The sequence below is a fragment of the Triturus cristatus genome, chromosome 7 (assembly GCF_964204655.1).
Source record: "Triturus cristatus chromosome 7, aTriCri1.1, whole genome shotgun sequence".
Classification (NCBI taxonomy): Eukaryota; Metazoa; Chordata; class Amphibia; order Caudata; family Salamandridae; genus Triturus; species Triturus cristatus.
Window position 1 is genome coordinate 83,766,950 of NC_140590.1, and position 17,268 is coordinate 83,784,217.

The following is a 17,268-nucleotide window of genomic DNA, read 5'->3' on the forward strand; positions in this document are numbered from 1 at the left end:
CCGCACAGATTTATACCAAATCACAACAAGCATTTGCAATGCAATAGGTCTCGCATTTATACGAGTTTGAGCTATTGGCATTGTAAATGACAGTGCCTTTTATTTATATTTAAAAAAAACCAAACTTAAATAAAAAGCATTGTCATTTACAATGCCAATAGCTCAAACTCGTATAAATGCGAGACCTATTGCATTGCAAATGCTTGTTACCTATTGGTGTGAAGAGGTTTTAGCTGGTACTTTTGGTGGCCTCTCTTGGTTTTACTGATGTTTTGGTTATTGCTTGATTGGTTTAGCTGGTAATTTTGGTGGCCTCTCCTGGTATTAGCTGATGGTTTTGTTATTGCTTGAATGGTTTAGCTGATAATTTTATTCGGTCAGTACATTTTTTCATCTTAACAGGTTCAGTCCAATGCCAAAGCTCTCGCTCACGGCTCCAGTAAACCATTTGATAATAGATCAGTGTAATAATCAGGAGATTCCTAACTTTCCAGTTCCCTTATCGGCATTTCAAGCAACGTGCAGTGGCATAGAAGTGCTGCAGTGGCAATAAAGCACACAGCAGAATCTCCCAAGAGATGGAGGACCAGGCCTGTTTTAGGGACTGAGTGAGCATCAGGATGTCCATCTCGCCAAGCTTTGTGACTGAATCTCAGATAGTTTGGCCCTCGTTGTAATAATGGCTTTCAAGTGGGCCAAAAAAAAACCTGCTTATGGATACTAGTCCCAAAAGTAGCTTTTACGTCCTGTGCCTCAAATAATACGTCTATGTAACATACATATGTAATTCTAACTGTACAGTGAGTTGTCTAAGACTGTACCAATTAAAGGACCACTGCTAAGTTCTGCCATGCTGTCTCAACCGGACTCGCACACCATGATGTTCAAAGTCAGATCATGTTTTGGATGGCCCTGCTGCGACAAAAAAAGTGTTCTCTTCAGCGGCCTGATGCTCCTTTGAGCTTTTTATGAGCACTATGAAATGCGTTAAATGTATTTAAAAATTATTTTTTGGCTTACAAAATGGTGCCATGTGTATTACGTATGCCGTACGTGTAAAAAGTCACGGATTGGGTCTACCTTCGTTCCTTCGTTGTGCCCAAGCCATGGTCTCCCCGAAGCACTGGTGCCTGTGCTATGCTTTGCACGCCCATGTGACGACAATAAAGCGCGCCCGCTGAAAGCCCAGGATAAACACAGGGATCATTAGGGGGTGAATAAAGAGCTGACACATAAATGATACCAGCCACTTAGGGCGGCCCGTCCCTTCCCCTGTCTAGGGAGGTGGCCCCCAGCTCCTTGGCATCAGCAGATGAAAGGAAGTTGCGTTTAGCAGCCTTGCTAATTGAGCTCCGAGTGTCAGTGACAAGACCATAAAGCACACGTGTCTGTTTAGGCACCTCTGCTGGGAGGGAGAGAGGGTCTCATTTTGAGTCCCCAGTCACATCAAAGCACAGGAGCTGGACCCGGTGCTAGTAGGATGTTAAAACAGTCACATAACAGAGAACTCCCCTAAGCTGCCCACGCCAGGGCACTGCTCATTCGCTCTTCCCTGTGGTCCCACAGGATGTGTGGCAAAATGGCCCGGGGTCCCGCTTCCCATTCCGATATTTGTCATAATAGCGCTCCTTCAGTGGCAATGTTGAAAACGAGATAAAAAAAAAACGATTGCAGAACATGAGATTATCAAGGTGCAGTGTCACAAAAAGTGATACAAATCGGCAGTCTCAGTTTTAAAGAAGCGCGTGAAATCGGGTTAATTAATTCAAACAAGCAGGAAGGGGGTGGCAAATGGTGTTTGCGGCCGCTTTGATGTCCTCAGTGGCCGCGCGGCTCACTGAGGACATCAAAGCGGCCGTGAAAGTGATCAGGCAGTGCTTTTCAGGCTGCCAAATGGTGCGCACGCCCGGCGCACATGCACTGTATTTGGAGGCCTGAAAAGCACTAGTTTGCACTTCCAGATCCCCCTTTTACAAAAGCTCTCGCGAGAGCAACGCTAAAGCGCTGGCTCAGGCGACACCTAAAAAGCACTATCTGCAGACCATGATCTAGCTTCCTGCCAAATTTGGTGTAATTCCAGTTTTTGTTATATCCATATATATAATTATATATATATCCGTTCCCACTCCTGCTCCTCTCCCACATCGGACTCCGTATACAGGCAGCGACACAGCTGAGACCAGTTCATATATTTATTAGTTAGCAGAAACAAACAATGCATTTCGGTGGTCTCAGCCACCTTGCTCACATGCAACATCACCATTTTGGTTTTCTATTCAAGCAACTGTTGCTATGCGTGTCAGCATAGACATTGACAACACACTTCAAGTATCTGAAAACATAGTTGTTTTTAAAGGGCGCAGTGCAAAACTAAAATTATTTTTAACACATATTAATCCATTGTTAATATAAATCACAATTAAAATCATGTTTTCTACTCACACCATAAAATATAATTTCAGAGGGGCTCTTTAAAAGCCAATGTGACTTGCCTACTTATTTCAGATTATAAACCTAAATATTTTCAACAAGCACCACGTTCAATGAGGGGTTACCAACTACAACATAGTCTGGAATTCATGGTTAAATATCCATTTTATGTTTGACAGAACAATACCACATAGATTCTAAAGCAATCACTTTTTCCTAAACCTCTGCTAAAATGTACTGCCCGGCCCATATGTAGTCCATGCAGACGCTATAGCTTGAATCCAACCCAAGTGGGTTCTTCTTATTACATGATTTCCCCTTTGTTTTTTTTTATATATATAATTTTCAGACCTCCCTAGGTTTTGCCACATACTGATTATTCTACAGCGCCCTTTCTATTTTACCCAAAAACTGCTCAAAGTGTGAAATAAATTAAAGAATTGTTCTCCTTATTCACCCACGACGTTCAACTTATGGCTATTGAAAGTAGCAAGAAAGTCAGCCATTAATAGTTTTACAGGTGTACATACTTCTCCTCGTCCGAATTTAGACCATTCGGCATCTTACTGTTCAACATAACTATATAGCGAGACTCCAGTCTTCTCAGTCTTTGTTCCCTGTTGCTGCCTCTTATATTCTTGGGGACAGAGTCTATCACATAATAGACCAGAGCTGCTGCCTTTCCCCCATGCTTCTCATGAATGTGGCGAGCAACAGCGTAGCTTTTATCTTCCCTTGCTATAGTCCTTAGATGTTGTAAAATTCTGACATGTACCATGAGGATAGTACTGCCCACATATATTTTTGGGCATGTGCATTGTAGGATAGATACAGCAAAATCACCTCTACATTTGTATGTGTTACGTATTTTCAGTGTGAATTAAGTAAAGGTGATGTACCTTCCTTTGTATTTACTTCAAATTTGCAAGCCTTGCATCTATGGCATTTCTGAAAGCCCAGGTTTGATGTCAACCATGTCTCTGATTTGGCCATCTCAGGAGTACTGAAAACGAATTCACTCCTCATCGATTTAGCTCATCTGAATGTGAGAAGTAGATTTTTTGTCTCTGTGTTCCCAATAATTGGGTCACTTTAAATGAGATTCTGTTGCAACCTATGTTTTATTTATCTGGTTACTTACTTCCTAGCTGCTCAGCCAGTGTGAATGTGGTGCATGCAATGTTGGTGTGATGGATGTGAATGGAATGTTTGGGTGCCTGAAAGCTTGAGTGCGACAGTTGGAGTATGGGCTGAGCAGCAGGCAGACTGCTCCTGGTGGGTATTCTTTCTTTCTATTTCTCTTGTACTTCGGTCTTAACCTTTCATTTCATTTTCTCTTGTACTTACTCTTCCATATCTCTAGTGTATTAACTTCCTTGCTCATGCTTGATTTTTCTTGGTATCTTTGCTATGATCTTTTCACATTTGGGTTCACTTCTTTCTTTTCTCTACTTTCCAATTGTTCTTTTTCTTGGGGTTCTCCTTGTTCGAACCTTTTCCTTCTTTGTAGTTTCTATTTTTGTTTTGTGGAAGAAGGGAAGGTATGTTGTAACCTGTGCTGCATTTATCTGGTTACTTACTCCCTAGCTGCTCAGCCAGTGTGAATGTGATGCATGGAATGTTGGTGTGATGGATATGAATGGAATGTTTGGGTGCCTGAATGCTTGAGTGTGACAGTTGGAGTATAGGCTGAGCAGCAGGCAGACTGCTCCTGGTGGGGCTGCATCTCTACAACGTATCTACATGTAACGGGTCTCAATAAATCTACTTAAAACTACATCCTGGCTGTGGACTTCGTTACTACAGATTCCAATGTGTAGTAAGGGGTTTCCTCACTCTCTGATGGTACGCATTGTACCCTGTGCTATATATATATATATTGTGTGTGTGTGTATGTGAGTGTGTGTGTATTTGTGCACAGTTAGGATTATGAATTAAAACCTAAGTTTAAGCACTACCTAAAACTCTACTTCTTTACGTTAGAGGCAAAGGGAGAGAGCTCTCTTGGTTGGAATGATACTCAATGTGCGAGGCAAATAAACTCACAAAGGTAGGTAATATAGATTCCCATGCTTCCTGGATCTAGTGCTCATCTATGTTTTTTTAAATGATTTACAAAATAAAGGATTAATTGTACCCTCGCTTTGTACTGGGTTTGTTATGGCAGCCAACAATATGCATTGCCATTTATTTCTCTTTATTATAGGCAGTGTAAAATCCATCGTTTTTGTACGATTCTGTGGGCTATCCAGTGAATGCGGTAAAACCTCTAGTTTGAGCAATCCATACATGACAGCAAGAACCAGCTTGACGTGCTGCACCACGGATGACTGCACCCCTGCAGCACCCCAATGTATGTATAAATATACCATATATGCAGATGCACAGAGTGTAACATTCTATTAATGGCCATTGTTTAGTAGAGAGAGGCCATGACTCATGAGAAGTGAACTGTCTCCCGTTCTCAACAATGGTGATAAAAAACATATCCTCTGCATAGATTCTTTATTTTATAGCATTTTTTATATGCATTTGTTTTGACAAAAGATTCTCACACAATCCAGGACACAAGTTGTTACTTTTCTGCATTGAGGTAAACCACACTCAGGAGGATTTTTGACTATACATACATTTTGTTTCCCTCTGTGAAGTAATTGTTACATGCAATCTCTGAGGCAGGAAGTGGTGTTTTCTCATGTCAGTTTTGCCTACTGTGGTAATAAACTCGAGGTTAACCTTCTCGCTCTAGGAATAAATATAAATGAGTGTTCATAGTATAGTTGATTCAACTAACGTGTGATTGGCTACATTTATTTGCACTACCATGCCATAAATTAAGCGAGTGGTACAAATGTACAGAATGTTACTAACTGCTGTCACTCCATAGGTTTCCTGGAGCATTCCCATCAGCAAAAGGCCGAGTCATGTAAGGGAGAAAAAGGGTGGCAAATATGCCTGAATTAAAAGAAAATAGATTTACAATGATAGCAGAGTCTACCATGGGGTTTTAATAAGCTGAATCATGTGTAAATTCAGGGCTACAAGGCCACCTGCCCGGCTCTCATTAACATTTGGGCAGTCCAGTCTGGCTTCAGAAGATGCCTTTCAGGTATCCATTTACAATTCAAATGATGTGACTGATTCATGAGAAAACTCTAAATATCGAAGTTAATTGACTGAATCTCCTCTTTCCCATGGATAAAATGAGTCAGTGGATTGTACTTTGTATTTAGAATTTACCCCAGAATGTTGATGCTTTTTACTTTCCAACAAACTCTAAAACATAGTTGAATGTAGCTTAACAAATCAATTCAAACTTTTTCAAAAAATAAAATAACTTTCAAATAAAAAATAAATTCCATCCAACTTGATGTCACCTATGTATTTTCTTTTATGATTTTGATGTTTGAACCTATTTATCATATAATAATGTAAATTCACAATACAGATACAATGAATGAAAATCTTAAAGTTGTGAGGTGATAAAAATAGCTATGTCATATTGTTGTACAATTAATTTAAAAAACTATTTTCTAAACGCTGACGACATTTAGACCTATTCATAAAGACACATATTGCATTTGTCTAGAATGTGCCTTCAAAACAGTTGGATAAACATCAAACAATATTATCCTTTGATTTGTAAAGGTGGGATGTCCAATAAAATCTCTTGTTTTTGGATCTATTCATTTCTATTCTCTAAAGCACTTACTGAGCGCATAGCTACCCTTAGGCTTCCCTGCGCTAATAGTGCGGCACAGACTGGATAAATGAGTATTACCTGGATCTGTTCTGGAAAAGCTAAGTCTTTAATAATCTTTGAAATGGAAGTTCCCTTTTAGCTGATCTCAGAGAATACAGAAGGTTGTTCCATATTTTAGGCACATTGTAGGCAAAGGAGCGCCCTCCACATTTTACCTTTCTGACCCTATGGACTATGGCTTGGTGGGCCATGAAGGAGCGTAAGGTTCTCCTGGAGAGGTACGATGATTTCAAAGTGTGGAAGATCAGAGGGCCTTTGTCAAGGAGTGCCCTAAGGGTGATGCATAGTGATTTAAACCTAATCCTCTCAGCCACAGGAAGCCAATGGAGGGAAGCAAGAGCTAGTCAGGCAGACTGATGTCTAAGGAAATCGCACAAGGTCTGAGTGGCGGAGTTCTGTATCACCTGTAGTGTTCCTATTGTAGCCATTGGGGCTCCCAAGTAAAGGGAATTGCCGCAGTCAAGGCAGGAAAGAATAATAGACTCGACTATCAGCCTCTTTGAAGTGGGAGGAAGGAGAGCGAGAATTTTTCAGAGCGTTCTCAGTAGACCAAATCACAAGTCAGAGAGCTTTACTGCTTGGGTGTTGAAGTTCAGGGATTTGTCCATCCACATTCCTAGGCTCTTTGTGGCATTTTTTCGGGAGGGAGGGGGGCCTAGACAGCTTGGCCAGCTCAGATTACATGAGGAGGTCAAGTTATTGCCCAGCATCATGTACTCTATTTGTCTTCCGTTTAATTTAAGGCAGGAGCTGCGTCTTTCTCCAGGCAGGGGCCTAGTGCAGAGCCAGGGAAGTTCTGGCTTTGAGTGAGAGAAAAGACCAGTTGAGCGTAAGATACTATTGATATCCCAAAGGGATGCACGAAATCTGCAAGTGGCCTCATATAAACATTAAATAGAGTAGGGCTCAGAGACGAGCCCTGAGGTATTCCGCCTTGTAAGGGGAAAATATCTGACACACAACCTCTGTCAAAAACCTGGATGGACCTGATTTTCAGAAAGAACTTCAGCGAAGAAAGAGATACAGTTTTTCAGCAAAGATTTCTTGGTTCACCTAATCAAATAGCTGAAATCTAGGAGGATAATGGCTGCTGAGCCTACCTGATCTAGCTTTTCTTTTTTGGCTTCTTCTACCACCACTAGAAGTGAGTGAATTTGACATGTTTTTCTAGAGCTTTACTTATCCCGGTAAGCAGGGACATCAGTCGGTAATTTCCTAAATCGGAGGGGTCCAAATTATGTTTCTATAATAATGCCTTGACCATGGCCTGTTTCCAGGCTGACGGGACAAGTCCCGCAGCCAAGGATAGGTTGGCCATTTCCAGCAGGTAAGAAATATCTGGTCAACCACTTTGGCTAAAATCCAAGCAGGGTCTGGATCATTTTGGGAAGCTGGATTTGACTTTACTCAATATATCTGTGAAAGTGTCTAACTTCAGAGGGGGGAAAGCACTGAGCACAGGCTGGTTTGTGACCAGCGTAGCTTTTTAATAGCTCATGTTGCTGGTGTTCACGGATGGTTGGAAATCACTGTATATTTTTTAGATTTTATTCTGAAAAAATCTTGCAAGGTCATTACACTGCAATGGGGAGGTTTAAGGGGAGAGCCAGTGGAGGAGGGTTCTAATAGAGTTTTAGCTATGCAAAACATTTTACTTGAGGAGTTTGTGGCACAATTGATTTTTTCCTCAGTGTGAAGCTTCAGCTTTATTTATCTCCGCATGGTAGACTCTAAAGGGTTTTCTTTATTTTTGTTTGTTTGACTTCCCATGATTCTTTTACATTCATGTTTGAGTTTCCGCAGCTTGGGGGTATATCAGGGAGACGATTTATCTTTCGCTCCTCTAGTGAATGTTTTTTGTGGGATGACTTGATCAAGAGTGCATGTAATCTCATGTGAGATTTTATCATTTGCTAAGATAAGGTCTAGGCCTAGAGTAGGTCTTGAGTCAGTGAGATCTAATTTCCAGGTTCAATTGGCAGTTTGGACCAGGGGCGGTCTTTTCAGGAACCTGGTTTACAATCTGAGGACAGGTGAGGGTGCCAAGAGTAAGTGGAATCATAAAATAATCTGACCAAATTATCGGTGAAGGGTCTTGAATCTTTAGCCATTTATCATTGAGAAAAGACAGGACCAAATAGATGGCCTTTCTCATGTGTAGGTCCGAGAACCCTATGAGAAAATGATATGCCCAAAAGACCGTGTAATAATACAGCAGCTTAAATATCAGCCCGCTCCTCCAAATAAAGGTTAAAATCTTCCATAAGGGAAAATTTTGCTCTAGTGCTAGTTAGGTTAGTAATCACTTCAGGGAGGGAGTGGAGAAACTCACTAATCGGGCCAGCAGCCAATACAGCAAAACTCCTGAGAAGGTAATTGTGGGGGAGATCGAGATAGCGAACAGCAGTCCTAGGATGCTTGATTCCGATCCAGGGAAGACATGGCCTGGCAGTTCGGGCTGGACTGTTCCCATGAGGCACAGGGTCAAGACTGATTTGCATATGGCCATGTCTGAACTGAGGTGGCGTGGTGAGCAAAATAACAATGGATTAAACCCAGATCTGTGGCTGGGGGTGAATGTTTTGCCAATGTGCAACATTCCGTCCACCATCTTGTGTGTTTTGCTGTTCACCCTATGTGGGAAGGGTGTGCACAGACATGGGTCCCGTGCTCTCCATGCTACTGGAATCAAGCTGTCCTGGCTGAAGAGGGGTGAAATCCCGAAACTGGTCCTAGGATGCTTGATTTCGGTCCAGGGAAGACATGGCTTGGCAGTTCGGGCTGGACTGTTCCCATGAGACACAGGGTCAAGACAGATTTGCATATGGCCATTTCTGAACTGGGGTGGCATGGTGAGCAAAATAACGATGGATTAAACCTAGATCTGTGACTGGGGGTGAATGTTTTGCCAATGTGCAACATTGCATCCATCATCTTGTGTGTTTTGCTGCAATTAATTAGGTACATATGTCACTTAGGTTTCCCTCTAGAACAGGGCTTGGCATCAATTACCCCTGTGAGGGGTGAGGAACAATGTTTTCAGATCAATTCACCTTTAACCTCTTCAGTGCCCATGACGAGCTGGACTCGTCATGGGCCGCGGTGGCGCTGTGCCCATGACGAGTCCAGCTCGTCATAAACCCCGCCCGCTAATGCAACGGCCGGCACAGGGCGGGGAAAGGGGCGGGCACTGAAGGGGTTAGACAAATCTATGGAGTGGAGACAGCTTTCATTAAGGAGCTTTTGTAATGCTAATAGTTGTAGGTGAGAGTAAGGTATTTTACTCACTAGAGATGAACCAGAGGCCCTGGCCACTGGACCCATCCCGACGCAGACAGCCACAGGCGGACTTGCCTTTGGTGCACCTCTGGTGCCCCAATGGCATGCCTACCGCTTGTGTCCTCTGTGCGTCTGCATACCGGATGTCATTATATACACAATCCCCCTGCAAAAGCTGGAGCACTGACCTCCGTCACATCTCCCAGCTTAAAAGTGCAAAAGTGCTATAAAGGATTTTAAAAGACTTTTTTTGGCTGATTAAAAAAACCACCTATGATTCCCAGCTCTCCCTCCCAATCAGCAGCTGCACAATAAAATTCCCCTCAGTTCGGTAGTGCGCAATCTAATATACCTAGCACTGTTACAGTAATACCACAGGCCATGGCATTGCCGATACATGTAAGTCTGTTACCACATTAATGGCGGGTAGTGTGTGCTACAGAAATGTCCATACTCCGTGACCAATTCAGAAAGGTAAACCCACACTTTTGTGGAGGTATAATCTTTTTCAGTATACACAAACAAAGAATTTAATAGTAACTTTACAACTGTGAGGACTTCGCAGTCTAGGTGGAGAACTCCGCACATAAAAAGATAGGCCTGTTCTATATTGCAAGTTACTCTGCACATAAAAAGATAGGCCTGTCCTGTCCCTTATAGAAGGCACTAAAAGTGGAAAAGGTATCTACCGGATGCGTGTATACGTTTTTATTAGAGCCACTATAGATGGATAAGATATCTACTGAATGCGTGAGCAACTTCCCCTGTTCATTTTTCACAGCTGCTATTGTATGAGAGGCTTCTTTGTGCCTCATTTGGCCAGAAAGCGGCCTGCCTTTTTGCAGCTTTCATATTCTCTTTGCTTTAAGCACAAAAAGGCCTTTACTGCTAGTGAAATTTATAATTTGTTTCTTTTGCAGGAGTTCTTGTGTGCTTGTTTGTCTTAATGTATTGTGTTGTGGTAAGTGTTTTCTGAAGTTCTAGAGCTTTCTGGTTAGTCAGTTGTTGATTCATAATCTTGGATCAGCTCCCCACTTATAAAGGCCTTATATGCTATGAGGTCACTGAGTGTTGCTTCTCCTCTAAGTATCTGTTCAAAAACTCCTGCACCTTATGTTTAGCATCAGGGAATTTCAATGTAGAGCAGGCTTTTCTCCCCAGTTGGAGCTCACATAGATCCCTAGGAACAGTGTCTGGTATTGGATAGTGGCCTTAATATGTGCGTAGTGTCCGTACAGTGTGGACCACATATTAAGTACTCTCAGCAGCAGTCCCTTTTTGATCAAAATATCAACCCCCACCTTCAAGGTAGGGTTTAGCAAGGAGGTCTCATCCCCAGGTTCATTTACAAAATGCATGATATTCTCTGCCATTTTTCCACTTTCTGGCTGTGAAAGATGTTTATTCTGGATTATTACTCATTTAACAAGATCTGAAAAAAAATATAGTTTTTTAGTTTAATGTAGTTGGTGAGGCCTTGACATTGAGTCAGAAGACTACCATGTCTTTTGTGGTCCATATAAAAGCACTTGTTGACGGAATCAGTGTAATAAGACTGGTATGCAAAGTGCAGTGACAACAGTAATCAGAAAACATCTAGTGAACTAGATATAATGATACTGGCAAGAGTTACAGGCTGTGCAGTGTTCTATCAAAGAAAAGGAAAGAAAACCCTGGCTAAATAGGGAGAAATCTCTAAAACCTAATTGTGCATTAGGATACCCCTCCCCTTTTCCAAAGACGTGCCTTTATGCAAGGTGCACAGTTCAATGGAGGGAGCCTTAAATGTTGCAGGTGTACCTTCCATAACTGAGTGGCACTGGGGAAGCAGCTAATCATCCAGCTTAGCAAGTTATGGTCATTCATAGATCTAATGTAACGCAGTGCAGATTGGAATATGGCCCCAGTGGGGTTGGTACAGATCGGAGCTTCCGAATCCCCTCTACTTCCACGGACGGAGTGATTTCACAGTCACACGCACACACACACATCACACGCTGGTGGGGCCCATAACACCAACATTCATCCTAACCGCCCTATCCGTGCCATATAAAAGGGAAACACTTTCTGTACTTATCCAACCTGCATGTATACCTGAGGTCAATGCAATCAGCTAGTTGCTATAGGTTTGGTAAAACTTCTTAACACTCTAAATAATCAATAAACATTTCAATGAAATAACCACCCGACACAGTAATTCAAACAGAGTTTCATTTATCTAATTAATATTGCAAGAAAAAGCCAAATAAATGCAAGATCATTTGTCATATTTACCTATTCTGGCTAAAAGTCGTTTTCTAAGTCAGATCCGGTCCTCAGCAAATAGTTAACAATTTCTAGACTTCATGTAGAGTCACCGTCCTCTCCGTCAGCGTCGTGACCTCTGATCATTGGTTCGGGAAGAAGTGGCGCTAGACCTCTCTAGTCTACCAATATTTATACTAAAATTTACATTAATAGTGTTACATTTCTAAATTCCCGTGAATTTTATTGGTTAGTTTAAAGTGGACCACCGGATTTCTCTGCAACATGGGCTAAGGTTCCCATGCGCTTCTCACGCAAAGTTCTGAATAGCAAGGTTCTTTGTAACAAAGTTTATTGCGTCCGGACTTGACTTCGATAAAAAGTGTCTCTTTTCTCGTATAGGTCCGGTTTTACCATTACAAATTCTGCACGTTCAGGGGCGTCTGGCAGGTCTCCCAGAAAGTTGTCATCAATGTGGCCTTCCAGGTCGTGCAGGGGACAGGGTCGCAGTCAGCGTGAAGCCATTCTTTTTAATATTCATCTACTCAAATGCAGGCTGCGGATGGTGGCCATCTTTCAGTAGGCCATAATGGACAACTTAAACAGAAATAACACAAAATCGTAATTACTACATGGAAATGATTTAACAGTGTTATTCCCCCACTAATACCCTTATGTGTATGTATTTATCTAGCAATTTACGACATCAAAAGCCATTAATGCATATTATTTTAAGCGCAAAACACAATATCATCACATAAGCAACATCTATTCTTTTAGTTTGCATACTAATTTAATTCACTTATTATTTTTAGCCCTGCAATTGCATTCCCACGTGTAATTCTTCTGTTAATAAGGTTGATTAGACTAAACACGACAAATCTTAGTTATTACTAATTAATCAGTAGTACTTTTAGTAATGACATACAAAAATGGAACAGGTATTTCGTTTAATAATAAAAACCCTGCTCCAGCAGGGCACTTGAAGGTAGAGTCATCTTGATGTCCCAACTCATTCAGAACCCATCAAGATATCAAATCAAGATGCCGAACACAACAATTACTTTCACTGTTAGAACTATAAAAATTGGAACCCTCCACCTAACCATAGTATTTAGGGATGGGTAAGCATCATTACCAGATTCTGTAATACGGCCTGAAACTATGTCAGGAGCATCACGTTGTCTCTCCATCATTTAGCGAGTTTATATGACAATAGTAATGGAGGAGTCCTTCTTAGTTGGACTTTAAGGGTGATCTGGACTTATCTCTCACAGGCAGATGCCAGCGGGTTAGATTTTGGTGTTGTTGACCAGTTGCTAGTGACCTCCTCAAGTCTCTCCCACTCATGTAGGGTAGACTGATTCAAACATACACCATCGATCTAAACAAGGAAATGACTCCTTCCTTTCAAATCCAGTCCACATTTGCCATTTCCCCAGCAGAGCGGGAACGCAGGAGTCAGAGGTGGAGAGGCGCTGCCGCAGCCGCTGCCGAAAACACAGAAAAAACGCCGAAAGAACGCCACGGATGGCGCTGGCCCTGTTCCTGGCTGAACCCAGATTAGACCTCAGACCTTGGTTTCCCAGGTGGTTTCCCGGGTGGTCCAGGTGGCCTTGCTGGTGGGGCCTCCGGTGGGAAGCGGCGGAACCGGTGGAGCCAAACGCGGCCAGGCGCAGCTGAGACTGGATCCCAGTGGTCTCTCAGGTTTCCTTGGGTTTCTCGTCAGCCTCCTGCAGCCTTCCATGGTGCCCTGTTTGCCCTCTCTATCCAGCCTCCTACCCGGCTTCCTGCTCCCTGTGTGGAGGTCCTTGCCATGTCTTCCTTCCACCATCTCGTGGCCGAGAGCAGCAAGGAACAGGACTGCAGGCCGCAGGCCCGAGAAAACCGCGGCAGCAGCGGAGGCCGTGAGTTCCGAAGCAGGGAGCAAGGAGTTGGGAGTAAGGAGCAGGATCGGAACACCTCACAATCTACGCCACAATCTACTTCTCATCCCTCTTGTGAGCTGAATCGTGCTAGGGAGCACAAGGAAATCAGAGTTACAGAGTTACAGACGAGGAGAGGATACGAAATTGAGAGGTGAGCTAAGCCGAGAACTAGAACTCTCCCTTCCCTTCTCCCTCCTCCCTTCTCCTCCCTTCCTGTTTGACTGATATAGCCTTCAGGACTTAAGTCTTAGGTCTCCGGACTGGCATATCCACTGCAGAAGTCCCCCACCCCACGCTTAGCACTGTGCACTCGTCTAAAGCCCAACCCAGCCAGCACAGACAGACTTTCAACATAACTGAAGGTTGCTAAGTCAAGTCAAGCAACCAGAGTCCATCAGAAGAACTAGGAGCACTCTCAAGAAATTCAGATATATAGCTGCAGTGTTGGGAGAAAAAGAAATACGTGGGGACTGGTAGCCAGACTGATCAAACAGGATGTGATCCGGTAAAGAAAGGTGGAGCGTCACAAGCGTAATTAACAGTCGGAAAACGAAGAACAAGGTTCTCAAAGTACCTACTAACCCACCTGGTAATGTACCTTCCAACAGCTTGGAGAACACAGTAGCAGCAGGCCTAACGGCCAGTGCAGTGACAGAAATGTTGGTAAAACTAACCAGTGGATTACCACTCGAGAAAGCACTAAAAACTTGTCATCAACCCAAAATCTATTCTAAGTTCTTCTTTGTAAAAGATGCTAAATTACTCTAATGAAACACAGCGGGAGCTCCCCTCCCCTCTAATTCCAGAAAAACCTATGCTACAAGGAACCAAAGAAACAAGGAAAGGAACAGGAACAGTCACAAGAAGTCCAACACCTAAGTTTTCCCTGGAAAACAACAACGGGAGACAGCAGAGTCTGCATCCAGTAGTAACTAATGTTGAAGGCGTCAGAGGTGTCAGGGGTGTCGGAGGCAAAGGTGGCGATGGCAGCGGGGGTAAACCCGGCGGCCATAGTAAAGATAGCAAAGAAAGCATTGCCTTTAATGAGGACCCTTTTACCAACAGGATTGGAATAGCGATTTTACCAACAGGATTGGAATAGCAAATAAGGAATCTAGGCAATTTTCAGGCACCCTATTTTCTAGCGGTTCCCTAGAGGCACTGAGAGTCCCCCTGGAACCATCAATCTTAATCCGGACTGTTCATCAAGTAAAGAAAGAAATAGCAACGCAACATCCTGAAATAACTACACCATCTTCCTGTTCTGATATATCTTTGGAGCAGAAAGTGGTCAACACTATGTTAGCTGAACTATTAACAGAACTCGAGGAAGATAACGCCTCCCAAAAGAGTCTTAAAGAACTGTCTCCTGCCTATATCAGACTGGACACCAGAACACAGTACCCCCAGGACACGGAAAGAGACTTAATGATCATTGCCCCCCCAGGTCAAGTCTCGGAAGGACATTAAACAATCTCAACACCCAAGTGTTCCAATAGCGATCCAGAGGAATCTTTAGCTAATCATGAGGAGACCTATAGCCTTCAAGGTAGGAAAAAATCCTCTCTTACAAAGGAAGAATGGGAAAAGCTGGTCAATACATACACCTCGGAAAAAAGTGGCAAGTCATATCTTAATGAAGGGTCCGCCATAAAAGTCAAAATTGAGGAAGTGCCAACAGAACAGAATACGTTTTGGGAGTCCCTATTAAACACTATGCAACTTTCCACAAAAGCCATGGAATATCATTCGGATAAGATGGATATCCAGCTAATTCTTCTCAATTGCTTAGCAACCAATGTTGCAAGCATTAATAATAAACTCCTGGAACTGAATAATCTGATTAAGAGAGTCCAATCCAAAACAGCAATAAGCCCCCCAAGTTGTGCATGCTATTCAATTATTGACAAAATGCTATGCTACCGACGGTAATGGAAGATCTCCTAACTGAAATAAAGGAAGTAAATAACATCAAAAACAATAATGGAATTCAAGAAGCCGAAACCAAAAGAGAAGGAAGAGGGGAAGGCAGCACTCTAGGGAAGGAATCCTATAACTATCCGACTAAAGAAGTATTGAATTACCCCAAATTAATTAAGGGAAGTAAGCACATGAATGCATCACCCGGCGAAGAAGGAAAAGATGAGAATTTTGGACAAAAAAACCAGTGAAGCTATACGACAAGCAGCATCTTGCCAACAAGGAAGCTCGGAGGTGCGTAAGCCTAAGGGGACAAATCAAATAGAGCTCAAGGCTAATCCTCAAAAGGAAGAGCAGCACAAGATGGTCACATACAGATCTTCAAAACGCAATCATCAAAACAACGACGTAAAATGAGAAGAAAAGGGAGGAATTAAACCACCTCCATTCAGGCCTTCTTCCAACCAGTGTGCAAGAGCCCGAAGGGATCTCCAGAACAAAGCGGCGCTAATGTAATGCCAACTCAACAAGAGAGAATGACGGTAACTAATGAACCTTCTCCAGGGGGTCCTGAAGATAAAGGAAAACCACCCCTATGTGAAAGCAAAGCGACCCCGAGAGAAAGTGAGTTTAAACAAGCCGAACATCTTTCGGTAACTGTCCAAAGTAAAGTTATAAAGGGAAACACGACAATAACTAACTCCAAAGGAGAAGCGGGGGGAAAAGTCTGGATAGTTAACAAAATTCAAATAACAAAGAGCCCAACCGTCCAAATTAGACTGGGCTCGGAAAAGACAAAAAATACAAAAACGATCACCAGGACCCTATGGCTGAAATAGCAACAAAAGTGCAGGTAGAAGTCGTTAATCCTAACTTCAAATTGGGATTCGGGCAGGAGGTAGGCGATGATCTCCAGCCACCTAGATACCCACAAGGGTGGGAAACTGAGCTAAGAATGGAAACATCCCAGGAAGCTACGAGATAGAAAGACTTAAAAACTATTTTATTTATCCCAGAGTTTACATGTAAAGGCCAGGGAGACATTCTAAGTAGAGGTAACGTTCTTCGATTGTTAACCTCTATTACCAAACTAGCTGGCATTGTCACTCAAGATCTGGAATCTGTAGAATTTGTGCGACTTAATTACCTATCCGAGCAAGAAATAACAAAAAACACTTGGACTACAGGGGAGACAGTGGAGAAGATTTTAAAAGAGGACTGCCAACTACAAGCATGGGGGATTCGTATAAAACCACAGTACAAATGTTGGCTTCCAGAGCCATTACTCCAAAACGACCAAGATCACAACAGGTATCCCCTGAGAAGAACTAGGTCCGGCGGATCTACGCAATCTGTGCTGAAAGGTGCTCGGAGCACCTCAGTAGAAGCTAGGGCTAGTGCCAGCCCGTGTATCTCGGAAAAAAACGAGAAGGAAATATCAGAAGATTGGACCTGGCTAGCCAAAGCCATCAACAACAAGCGCCTAGACCCATGGGAGACCATGAAACAAGGAAAAGATGCTCCACGACTAAAAATCTGCTCCTGGAACATAAACGGTCTAGGGTAAAAAATTACGCTTATAGAGCTACTAACATATTTCCAGCAGTTCGATCTAATCTTACTTCAAGAAACTTGGGTGGCAGAACCACTCCATCTTCAAGGCTATAAGTCATATAATTTACCAGCTAACAGAAGTTCAAAGTA

General features: G+C 42.8%; 1 protein-coding gene and 1 long non-coding RNA gene across 2 annotated transcripts in view; one reads left to right on the plus strand and one right to left on the minus strand.

Moving 5' to 3' along the window:
* The window catches only part of LOC146808879 (phospholipase A2 inhibitor and Ly6/PLAUR domain-containing protein-like), a 217,234-nt gene that overhangs the window by 171,817 nt on the left and 28,149 nt on the right, over positions 1-17,268 (plus strand). The window contains exon 3 of the mRNA XM_085615692.1: positions 4,637-4,783. Within this exon, the coding sequence (XP_085471818.1) occupies positions 4,637-4,783 (147 nt within the window). The remainder of the gene's footprint in view (positions 1-4,636; positions 4,784-17,268) is intronic.
* Positions 11,670-17,268, minus strand: part of LOC146808880 (uncharacterized) — a 90,756-nt gene continuing 85,157 nt past the window's right edge. The window contains exon 2 of the long non-coding RNA XR_014966271.1: positions 11,670-12,313. This is a non-coding gene — a long non-coding RNA (uncharacterized LOC146808880). The remainder of the gene's footprint in view (positions 12,314-17,268) is intronic.